The 13383-nt window shown below is 36.5% G+C and overlaps 1 protein-coding gene across 1 annotated transcript in view; it reads left to right on the top strand.

Moving 5' to 3' along the window:
- The window catches only part of cass4 (Cas scaffold protein family member 4), a 31246-nt gene that overhangs the window by 10241 nt on the left and 7622 nt on the right, over positions 1 to 13383 (top strand). The window contains exons 2-3 of the mRNA XM_001341002.7: positions 8838 to 9224; positions 12624 to 12701. Of these exons, the coding sequence (XP_001341038.3) occupies positions 8838 to 9224; positions 12624 to 12701 (465 nt within the window). The remainder of the gene's footprint in view (positions 1 to 8837; positions 9225 to 12623; positions 12702 to 13383) is intronic.

Below are 13383 nucleotides of genomic sequence, written 5' to 3'. Positions count from 1 at the left end.
TATATCAAGTATTCACGTATAAACAAGTATTTTCCATTCCAGTATCATTTATTCCATAATCAAGTGAACTGTGCAGTGCATTCCATATTGCCCAAAACCTACAAAATCAGATCTTATTAATATAGATATTAAAGGCAGAGCAGAGTTTTGATGTCTCAGATGGAGGCTGCGAGACATGAAGAAGGACGACAGCTGCTTTTAGAGAGCTGAGGCCAGCTGTCCCAGTCTGATCCACACAAACAGACGCGTGCAGGAATCCCAGCTCAATCTGACCTCCTTTCTCACTGTACACACGCGCAGACTCCAAACGCAAACTCACAAATGTACACACTCAGCAATCTTCCCTTTCAACACATGTACAGTTCCACAGACCAGAGGAGAGACTGTAAACACTCGCAGCCTTTAAGTACAAAAATCTACTGCTCAGACTGTTGGAAATAGTAAAATAGTGGGATTTTAAACATTTTTATTTAGGAGAATTGTGTTATGACATGCAAAGAAATATCCTAAATTACTCTATATAAACAGAAATCAGACTTTTTTTTTTTGGAAAAATGGCATTGGCTGAGGCAAATGGGTAGCCCCGCCCACACTCAAGCCATTGGTTGAGAATGCAGTTCTACACAAGAAGTTTGGCCAGAGGACAAAGGGTCTTGCTTAACTGAGCCTGGTTTCTTTCAAAAATTTTTTCTTCACTTTAGTCAATTGGTGAGGTTTTTTTTCCTCGCCACTGGCTTGCTTGGTTTTGGGACTTGTTGAGCTGCTCATTGATGGTTTTGTTATTCAGTGTTTGGACTTTCAGCAGTGAAACTTATACTACACTACACTAAACTAAACTACTCTACTCTAAAAACTGGACTGACACAGTTTCAATTTACTAGAATGTCTATGTTAAACTGCTTTGACCCAATCTACATTGAAAAAGCGCTATATAAATAAACATAAATTGAATTCAAAATATCTATTATCATCAACTAATCTAAAATCATAAAACTAAAATAAATGCTTGGTGAAATAAAGTTTCACATACTTTATAAATAAAGTTTCACAAGTGTTTGTTTATATATTATAACAGTGGATATTAAATTTAGAGAACAATCAGGGCTTAATTTGGGCAGGAACAAGACGGATCTGGCACCTCATTTTACCGATCCCTCTCCTCACAAGCACTCCCGCTCTTCACTTTCTTTCGCGACAACCTACCCCCCGACTCCCACTCTTCACTTTCAACTGCGACACCCCCCACCCCTGCTTATCACTTTCGTCTGTGACACCTCTGCCCCCCTTGGTAACATGCTGGATATGTTACCCAGATCTGTTCCGGGACCTTGCAATTTACAAATTAAGCACTGAGAACAATCTACAATTTCGTTCATTTTCAGGGCTCGTCTTAGTCCAATTTGAACTTATTTTCACTACTACTAAATCTATCTACAACTAGTTATTCTAGTAATTTTATGTTTCAATTATAAAGCTATTATTAAATTTAAGTATTTAAAATACATTTTCAGTTTCTCGAAAATTGTATTTGTATTAGAATGTAGTTTCCACCATTAAAACGTACATTCTATAGTATGCATGTAGATCAGGGATCACCAAACTTGTTCTTGAAGGTCCAGTGTCCTGCAGATTTGAGCTCCAACCCTAATCAAGCACACCTGAACAAGATAATGTGTGATGTAGATGGTATGAATGGAATTCTGATGTACTACAACCGCAATGTTGATGTCATCATTTATCATCTGGCCACATTTTCCACCATTTTTTCTCAAATATGGAGCCTCCTCTCACTTAGCATCATGGGATATTAAAGTGTTCATGCTATGCCTACTACAAAATTCAAGTGAGAGCAGATGTGCGTCTGAAATTGCATACTGTCCTAATATTATGTCTGAATTTATACACTTGGTTCCATTCACAAGAGCTTATCCCTATGCCTTAATGCCTTTGAATGTTTACCTTGGGAAGTGACAGTTTCAAGTTTTTTATTCCTTTAAATGGAATACAAGATGCATTCTAAAATTGTATAGTTTTTCACTATTCTTACGCCATTTTGTTGAATAAGTGCACTTTTGATACCCTGTTGAGGCACTTATTCAACAGTTAAAATGACTATGGGATGTTGGAACCAATAGCCTAGTGCTTAGTGCGTTGACACAGAGCATTAAGGTGCTTATGGCGACCCAAGTTCAAACCCCGGCTTGAGGTCTTTTGTTGATCTTTTCCCTTCTCTCTCTGCTCCCCTCACTTTCCTGCCTGCAATCTTCGCTGCCCTGTTCTTTACAGGTGAAAACCCCATAAAAACTTCTATAAAAATTGTGGAATATTGAACACTTCATACATTCTCAACGCTTGAAGTTTTGCTCACGTAGCAGACGGAGAGGAGCTATCAGGCACTAAGGCACATGGATTACTTTATTTACTTTGTATTGTTCAAGCAAAATTCTCTCATGTGAGTAGTTATGCTGCTTTTCAATTAGGGCTGGGCGATATAGTAAAAATGCAAATTCGATAATTATTGTCCATATTGAACGATAATGATATATATTTTTCGATATAAGGTTGTTAATAATTCAAGATTTAATATAGTACCCCAACAATGACTGACGCCACAAAAATTAAATGACATTTTCGACCGATGCATCAAATATTCGATATACATCTCTAATATCAACACACTTTAGGATTTCCATTGTTGCACATTTCTGCTGTGTGAATGGCTCTTAGATCAATACAGAGTAAAAAAGTCCAGATCTTATCATTGTAATTGACAATTTTATTGCAATTCGATAAAATATTGGTTATTGGCCCAGCCCTACTTCCAATGATGAATGTGGTTTTACTCATTATAGGCCATGATTGTTTTTTAATCTGAACTGCACTTCAGAGGGAGATATATTCCATTTTTAATGCACTGATAGTATTCTGAAATGCAACTAATTCAGTCAACTAATTCAGTCACAAACTCAGTTGCCATATCTAATTAAGTAGTTTGCAAAATTGGATGCAGCTTAAGTTACTTTCGTACTTGGTACTGTTATTCAAATACCATTAATTCAGACATCATATTTGCCTCGCATAATTTCATCATCAATTTCAGATTCTCTCCAGGAGAAGCCCATAGAGAAAAAACAACTGAACACAATCAACTCTAACAATCAGTTTAAAATCACCATGAATGAGCTTATGATCATAACCAAAAGAAGTCTATTTCTCATGTTCTATGACTGCAAAGCACACCATGCCTGCTCTAAAGTAAAGCTGCAGCTCTGTAAAAGTGTCTCTCTGGTTTGCATGCAGGTTCTCATGCACACACAAATCATGCTGGGAGTGTGTGTGCTGGTTTCTGTGTGGGTTGTTGTGGTCAGTGTGGAGGCCTGCGAGTGGACAGGTGCTCATGTGTGTCAGGCTTGTGGGCTCAATAGAGGCTTTGTCACTGAGAATCCATGCATGAGCCGTTTAAGGCAGTGCTTGTGTTTGTCTCGTATCAGCAGGAGAGAAGCTTTGAGGAAGGAAGAGAAGCTCAACATCAGCCACTCATAACACATGCAGGCACAAACACGACATCTATATCTGTATATGCAGACTTCAGTGACGTTCAAACTTCTGTTAGGGCATTTTGATGACGTGTACACTTTAAAACAAGTTTTTTTTAGTGGATATTTGGCTCAAAATCATAAAGGAACCAATTTAAACTATGAAGAACCTGAAATGATCCTCCAGTAGTTCTTTGGGGTTGTTTATGGTGCTATATACACACAAAATGGTGTTAAAATGGTTCAATAGCATTTCAAGTGGTTTCCCTACACTGTAAAACCCAAAGAGTTAAGGTAACTCAAACCATTTGAGGAAACCAATTGCAAAAAACTATTTAAGTTCAAAAACGAATCCTAATGAGTACTGTGAGCTTAATGCGTTAGAGTAAAGGAAGCAATTTGAGCACAGTAAAACCTAAAAAATGAAAAGAACTCAGCCCAACTGAGTAACTTAAAACCCAATAAGCTCCGGCAACTCAAACCGTTTGAGGAAACCGTTTGAGTTAAAAAGCTAATCTATACGAGTACTGTGAACTTACTCCATTTAAGTCAGTTAACTTAATGAGGTATTTAATTAACTCATTACATTCAACACTGACTTTAAAACTGTTATCAAATGAGTAGAATTAACTTTTAGTAGATTTTGAGTTAACTACACTACATTTCATTTGATAAAGTTGACTGTTGGGTTTTACAGTGTATGATTACAAGCCAAACAACCACTTTTAGTAATACATGCACCATATAGCAACTTAACCATCTAAAAGAACCACTAGAGAACCTTTATAGTTTCTAGGTTCTACATAGCACTTAAAGTGGTTCTATTTTGCATTGGCAACATGTGTTTTTAGAGTGTACACACAAATAAATTAGGTTATTTTGCATCTCTGTGGTATAGATGCTATTTAGCACTGCTAATTGCTTCTTTGGCGTCGTGGTTTGTTAGTTGTTCTTTGGTGTGGCTAAGGTGCTACAAAGCACTGTCTTTAAAGATATATGTGCTATATAGCACATAAAGTAGTTCCCCTGTTCTAAACATGCAACTGTTAATTGGCTGATAGCAGTGAAATATTCTCTAATAACAGCACTTAATAAGCCTCGTCACCCTTCTGTATTACTCGGCCCACATAGAGTGACACCAGATCAATAAACTCAATACAGTTTGACAAATATTGCAGCTGTTGGGCAACATAATGTTCTTTTGAGGCTTTTTAGTCAAGAATGTAGTTGTTTAGATTTCAACAATGCAGTTTATTTATAAGGATATTGTTTTTTTTTTTAACATTTATCATTTCTGAGAGACAGCGCGTCAGCCTGTCATACTGAGCAGTGCAAAGACGGATGACGTTCCGCCACAAGATGGCCACAAAGACTCCTTAGAGGATTGAAACTTGGTGTAAGTTTCAAACTACAGCTGATCAAATCATTGTTAAACTGGTAAATGACTTTCTAAGTTGATCTTTCTCTGCTGTATGTTGTAGTGCTGAATTTATACCATGTACTGTTTTGTGTTTGCCTTTGGCTTTTGGGGTTAATTATTGTGAGCAACAGAAAATGGGAATGTCTCTAGACTGATTTCATGCCGCTCAGCCTTATAATCTTACAATATGAGCAAAATAACCTGTTTTGTCATCACTTAAGATATTACACCAGAGAATCAAACACTAGCTCTAAAGTGACGTTGGTGAATTAACAACAGCTTCTGCTGTTCTGACGTCAGCTGCAGATGTAAATGAATGGCGGTAGAAAGTAGTTCCTTTTACAAAATGATTTTGAGACACTCCGTGTTTGATTTACTTTTTTAAATACATGATTGTGCCGTCAAACTGTTGTATAAATGCAATATCACACTCGTAGCAGTGTGATATAGCTGTAGATCATCATTAATGGGAACCTAAGGCACTCAGTCTCTCTCTCTCTCTCTCTCTCTCTCTCTCTCTCTCTCTCTCTCTCTCTCTCTCTCTCTATATATATATATATATATATATATATATATATATATATATTAGTACACACATATAATATACACTTATATGAATGATATACACTTATATATATGATTATATAAATAAATAAATACATACATATACACACACTGAATTATATCCTCTCTTTACTCTTTGCAATCATAATTGAATAAAATCTTGACTGAAAAATAAAAAAAACACTTAAAAAAAAAATATATATAAATATATATATATATATATATATATATATATATATATATATATATATATATATATATATATATATATATATATATTTTTTTTTTTTTTTAAATGCTTTTTAAATTAAAATAGCATTGTACCAAATAAATACTGTGACATTTTAACTAAATAGTCAAGCAAACATTTGGCCAAAATGAAATGTTTATTCGTCACTGTTCAAATAGTAAATCTCACAAACTGGCAAATTAAATTAATACGACTTTATTTATCTCAAATGAACAAAACAACTACCACTATTTGACTCAACCACTTGAACTGAGAGAGTTGAATTGAGTTTCAGTTAGTGTTCCTGAAGCTCTTCCTCCATGCTGTGGTGTGGTGGCCCTGTGATATGTGCTGTTTCATTTTAAGCGTGTGCACTGTTGCTGCTGAAGAATTCGCGAGCACATGTGACGGCTTTAAAGAGACATGTGCACATAGTAGAAGCGTGTGTTGAGTGAGTGTCTCTCCAGATGTCACCCGCATCAAATCTCTTGTTTACTCCCTGATTTGCAGCTGCAGGTGTCTGCGTCTCTATTTTTAAATGTCTTTACGCGCATGTGCAGTTGAAGTACCTGTGGAAGAATCAAGCTCCGGAAATAGTGCTGGAGATAGCTCTGCTAAAAATGATTTGAGTGGATTCATTGTTCACACAGTCTAGACCAGAATTGCCAAACGTTGTATACGTGGAATTGAAGACTAAAGGGAAGTTTGTAGAAGATGTTTCCTATTTCTAAAGAAAATTGTCGCAGGAAGTGATAACTACGACTATTTATCCATCCAACTGCTTCCAAACATCCCTATACTCAATTATAGTTCTCAATATTAGGAAAATAGTATCAAAAATTGTATAATAATTTATGTATTCCATTTATGAATATATATATATATATATATATATATATATATATATATATATATATATATATATATATATATATATATATATATATATATATATTTTTTTTTTTTTTTTTTTTTTGCATTTAAGAACTGCTTCTACAGACAATTGCATGACAACCTTACAGACAACCTTAGGGTTTTTCAGTTGCAGATTGAATTTAACCAGGGGTGGATTAGTGATTTGGAGGACCAAGGCAATTCCAGCGATGGGGCCTAAAATTCCTAAAATGCACCCTTTGTAATTTTATTAATTCATTTACTTATTTATTTAGCATTTCTTCTTCTTTATAAATATACTTTTCTTTTTATTTTAAAGGTTCAGGACACCCCGGAGTCCTGATATATATATTATTTTTATATTAACAGATGTGCGTGTTGAGCATCAGTTAAGACAATGTTAGCACCTGTCATCTTTAATTGTGGGGAAAACTGGATCATTTTGAGCTTTTGTCAGCTAATTTCAGCTTCCGGGTTTAAAATGATTTTTGGGGCGGATCAAAATCGGCGACGTAGCGCAGTACTGCAAGTGCAATGATGACGCGTCGGTTTCTCATTATTCATGGCAGAGTTTTCTTATCCTATGAGAAGAGCCGGCTGCTTAATTATTCATGAGACCTGCCAGACCTGGCAATGTCAAGCCCGAGCTGTGAGACACGGAAACCACGGCACAGTATTTAGCCGTTCATGAAGCCTCATATGCGTTTGTTTCCATCATCCACGGTGTTTGTTGCATGTTTTCCCCCGCGATCTTGTCAGGGCCGATCATACAGCAAAGCTGTGTGTGTGCTGCTAGCATTTTTGTCGGGAGAGCAGCACGAGAATTAGAGAATGGTGGACGCTGTCTTTTATCAGGAGTTCGTTCACATTCAGACACATCGCCGTCCTGCTGTGTTTGCCTAAATCCTCCAGATTAGCAGCAGGGTTAACGGTTAAAATAAACATGTCAGGAGACCTGCTGCACTGAGTCTGCTGGATACGGGGATTGAGGGAGAAGTCCTCATTTATAGGGTATACATGAACACACTTATCTTTATAATGATATAAATTGTGGTTATGTGTATATGAAATTACGAATAACAAATGTAGCAGGGCATTAAATCACTGTTCATTTCTTTGCATTTTAACTTTGTAAACTATAAACTCATGTGTCTCCTCACGGTTTGTGTCTCATTTTGTGAGCTAACTGACAACAACAGTTGTTCGCTCACGTTCTCCCCTGCTGGCCACGCCCACTCCTGCCCGATGCTTGCGGAGCTCCACGCCCATTAATCATGCATCTTTTGAAAAAATTCTGAAGTAGACTTTAACCGAAAGTGGGGGGTGTCATGGCCCTTTAAAGTAATATCTACATTTTAAATGAAACTAAAATAATATACAATAAATTGCACCGGCCACACTCATCAACCAATCACAGAGCTTGCACTATGCGTCATTGCAACGTGTGGTTAAATTTTTTTGAAAGGTGCGAGTCAGTGTTGGTGTGAGCCACAGCGAAGACCATGTGACTGCGCGAAGGCTGAGTCAGACCATACACGTGCGCTTGACGCAAAAGTATAAATCAGCCTTAATTGTTCACTTACAGTGCACTGGTACATTTTACAGTATTACTGGCAATCAAAATTGTTAGTAACACTGTCAATTTTTCAGCAAAATTTGATAGTGTATATTTTTAGAGTTTGTCCATATTTTACCCACTGTTGAATTACAATAACCCAGCATTTTTTAGAGTCTACAACATTTGAACTTGCATTGCTTTTCTATAATCTTGTCCCAATCCTTTCTTTTGTCACCCAACACTAAAAAATCATTTTCAACAACCAATCTGTCGCTCGTTTAATTGTTCATTTCCTTCTTCAGTCTAGTAGATGTGTAGTAAGCAACCAAGACCACAAATGTTTTACATCCCCAATTTGCATCATACTGCTGCACGACAAAGAAATCAAAACATCTGACGTCTATATGTGTTGCCTTTCTCACGAAGCATTTGAGGAGATCCAGTGAACTAGATTCTTTCAGGAGGTCTCCCGAGTCGTGCCTAGTTACCACCGTCCCATTATCCTACTCGCACAAAGCCATTGTTTGTCCAAATCCAATTCCAGAGCAGCGCCGGTGGTCCTTCATTGTCATGGCATCTCGTCTTGTCTTAGGAAAGCATCACTATGTCATATCTTCTGTCTTCTGTTTCCTTCAGACGCTGTTTGCCAGAGCCCTCTATGCCAACACGGCTGAAACCGAAGATGAGCTGGCGTTCTGCAAGGGTGAAATCATTTTGGTGCTGGAGAAGAACGTTGTGGGAAGCACCGGCTGGTGGAAGTGTGCTCTCCGGGGGCGTCAGGGCCTGGCACCCGCTAACCGCCTGGCACCTCTGTCACCGGCCGAGGCTGAACAAATAGCTGCAGAGAGAGACTGTTCAACCAATCATAGCCATCAGAGCATCTATCAAACACCAATAGCTTTATCAAAGTCCCCTGAGACGCCCATTTATGAAGATATGAATACTATTTATAAAGTGCCTCCTCAAGGAGTCTGTTCACCAAACAAACAAGAAGATCCTGAAGGAACCAGGCCTTTACATGATGTAAGTTTGGTCACACTTTATTCTAAGGTACAGTTATCATTACTGGCTAATTATTAAAGGGAAATTCACCCCAAAAAGAGCATTTTCACACCATTAGATCACACTAAGGTTGTACTAAAGTGTAAATATTATGCTTCTGTTCAACAAGTTCTGAAGAATGCCAATGATATCTATAGTAGGAACAAAAAAATACAATGGAAGTCAATGGCTGTTTTTCCCAAACTTCTTGAGTATATCTTCTTTTGTGTTCAACAGAGAAAAGAAACTTATACAGGTTTGGAACAAGTGTAGGATGAGTAGATTTTGAATTTTCATTTTTGTGTGAACCATCTCTTTAACTACACTGCAAAAAGTATCTGTTAATTAACAGTTTCTTTATTTTTGGGGATTTTATGGGATGTTGATCTCTGCTCTGTCCACTTATGATGTTTCAAAAGTGACTTTTGTTGACATTTTAGTTTTTTGAAAAAATATAATGTATAAGAAAATATTGAGAAATAAGTCTGTAATATAACAGAGCATGTACTGGCAGTATATTACAAGGTTTTTGCAGCATAATATACAAAAACAACCCAGACAATATATTACTTTAAACTATTAAAAATGTTCATAAATGTCACTTTTTGTAACTTTGTAAGATTAAAAGTTGTCAGAAGAAAGGTCAAAATCTCATAATGTGATTCAAAAGCATAAATAAAAAAAAATTAATCACAAAATACGGAAAACTACAGAGAGAGCTTAACATGCTGCAATTTAAGAAAACAAATGCAAGTACTAAAACGTCAGCAAATTGAGAAAATATTTTCATCAGTTTAATAGCACACGTGCTGCAAATTCACACAATGCAAACAATTGTTTTCAAAATGTGCTGCATTTTCTCACTACACAAAAATTTAATAGAACACACTGCATTTTTTCACAACGCAAACAATTTAGGAAAAAGTGCTGCATTTTCACACAGCGCAAACATTTTACGAAAACACACTGCATTTTTTCACAACGCAAACAATTTAGGAAAGTGCGCTGCATTTTCACACAGCACAAACATTTTACGAAAACACACTGCATTTTTTCACAACGCAAACAATTTAGGAAAGTGCGCTGCATTTTCACACAGCACAAACATTTTACGAAAACACACTGCATTTTTTCACAACGCAAACAATTTAGGAAAGTGCGCTGCATTTTCACACAGCACAAACATTTTACGAAAACACTGCATTTTTTCACAACGCAAACAATTTAGGAAAACGTGCTGCATTTTCACACAACGCAAACATTTTACGAAAACACACTGCATTTTTTCACAACGCAAACAATTTAAGAAAACGTGCTGCATTTTCACACAACGCAAACATTTTACGAAAACACAATTAATAAAAACGCTCCATTTTCATACAAAACGAACAATTTACAAAAACACACTGCATTTTCTCACAACACAATTAATAAACCGTGCTGCATATTCTTAAAAAACTATTTCCGAAATCGCACTGCAATTTTTGCACAACACAATTAATGAAACGCTCTGAATTTTCTTACAACACAAACAATTTCCGAAAATGCATTGAATTTTCTCACAAGGCAAATTTTACGAAATTTCCCATTTTTATGAAAATGTTTTTAGAAGACCCTTAAACGTGACAGCCCCGACTATTTAGGTTATGACTATTTAGGCTAATAAATACTAATGACAAGAGAATTAGGATGTTAAAATAAACAAAAACTCACCTTTCAAAGATCATCTACAACTTTACTGAGCGATAGTCACGGCACAGCGGCATCCGTCACAACTTTGAAACATTTCCGTTGTGTTTTGTTCTTTTTGTGTGAAAATGCAGCAGGGTTTCGTTCAATGTTTGCATAAAAATCTTAAATTGTAGCATGTTAAGCTCTCTCGGCCACCATAGAAAACATTTTATTTACTGATATTTTTTACAGTGTATAGCTTTTTGCCTCAAACTCTTTTATTTGTTGCGTAATAGTTATTTAGGTAGTAATAATAAGGTTTATGTATTAGGTAGGATATTAGGTACAATGTATGGTAAGATTATGCATAATTTGTACTTTGTAAGTACAAATAATCAGCCAATATCTTAATAATAGGCAGGTAATAAGCCATTAGTTGATAGTGTGAATAGGTTAATTTCTAAAGTGTTACCATAAGTTTTTGAATCCAATAACAGAACTTCTTTAATTGTTTTTATAATGTTGTAATGTCTGATTTGTCCATTATGGGTAGACTTTCACATGTGACATGTCTATGTCATGTTACTTAGATGTGGGGACTTTTTATCAGTCACTGCTTCTGTAAGATGCCATGTGTCATACAAGTACATGTCCTCATGAGTAAGCCATTGAATCAAATATGAAATGATTCACTGAAATCATTGACTCAGTTGCATCTTATCATAGTGAAATGGAAATGTTTACAGTTTTGCAATTCATCAGCATCATTTTTTTAAGATACAATTTTTATAGTTTATTATATACCATTTTTGAGACTAAAGACCATATATACTAGACTATGTATGTCTCTGACTGTAAGAAAATTGTTTGAATGGATCAATATGATTACATGACACTGACATTACAGTACAGAAAGGCTCTTTAAGCATTATAATGAACATATGACTGGAACAAATGTTCTTGTATACATCTGTTATCATCACATCCTTTTGTTTTTCCAGTAAACATGTAGTACTATATAGCCTCTTAATTTTAGAAGACAAACAGTGGTTATAATAAACAACACTGGAGTGGATGCTAAGATAGTGATCATTCTTGATGTGAGTGCATTTTTACTCATGTCATATTTCACGATTTACTTAATGCCAATCTCCAAACACTGGCAAACATAAAAGAGAGAACAGAATGTGTGGATGGTTTAGTAGACTGTTTGCAGAACTGAGGCCGTTGATGATTTAGCTGATGATTTAGTAGACTATATGCTAAACTCAGGCTAATAACAAGCTCTGTTTCGGAAACCCCTGCTGGCAAAGAGTTCACAGATGGGGACCAGGGGCCTCTCTCTGCGGGGACAGGTATGTAGTACAGGGGCTTTATGAGCTTTTAAAAGAGCAGCAACGACAAAATTCAGACACCACTAACTGCAACCAGAAGATTTAGGGCTGAAACTGAGAGAGAAAGTCCAGGAAAAACTGCATGTTACTGTGTAATAGGTAAGGCAACCGGGTTCACATGTTGCCCCCTTCCCCACCTGCTTTAGGGAGAGGTGTTTACCTTAGCAGCTTACTGTATGTTGCATGGCTTTAATTAGAAAACTGGGTTGACTGACTAAAAATGTGGTGAAGGGCACAACATTTTAAAGGATTCTGTCTTATATGAAGAAGTGCAAAGCCATGTCTATAATACAGACGTACATTTCTATTTTTTTAGGGCTTATCTGCTCATCCCAAAACTGGTGCAGATATATATGATGTTCCAAACCTGCTGAGAAAATCCTGCTTGTTCACAGTAAGTCCAGTATATACATCAGGTTAAATAAGCATTCCAACAAGTCACCATTGTTTTCACAAAACATGTTTTTAAAGGTCCCGTTGACTTGAAATTTTTCCTATATGTCAGTAACAACTAAAATAATTCATACATGCAAAGAAAACAAAATTAATTGTTTCAGAAATGAAAGTTATGAATAATAAAATGAAAAGACACAGGGAAAATGTATTGAACACACGAAGAAAGAAAGGTGTAGATAGGCATGGAAAGCTTAGACAGCAGCTGGAATCTCTCAGTATTTATTCAGCGAATCGGCTTCTTGTTAGTGTAAATGAGTATTAGCTGCTTCAGTCCAACATCTACATTAGATGAAGCAAGGGTGGATTTTTCAGATGGACAATGATCCCAAACACAGGCAAGAAAACATTTAACTACTTTCAGCAAAGAAAATAAGGGTGCACTCACACTATGCTATCTAAAACGAGCCCAGGCATGTTTCCCAGCTCATTTGACAAGTGTGAGTGCTCCGAATCGGGTCCAGGCATGGTTCAGTTGGCTGGCCCCTGGCTGCACATCAGCTGCCCCTTTAGCAAACCTCCTTATACCAGCAGGGAGAACATGCAAACTCCACACAGAAACGCCAACTGAGGTTCGAACAAATGACCCAGCGACCTTCTTGCTGTGAGGCGACAGCACTACC

Source organism: Danio rerio, chromosome 11 (assembly GCF_049306965.1).
Source record: "Danio rerio strain Tuebingen ecotype United States chromosome 11, GRCz12tu, whole genome shotgun sequence".
NCBI classification, from domain to species: domain Eukaryota; kingdom Metazoa; phylum Chordata; class Actinopteri; order Cypriniformes; family Danionidae; genus Danio; species Danio rerio.
Note: the sequence above shows the minus strand (reverse complement) of the source record. Positions and strands in the feature narration are given on the sequence as shown.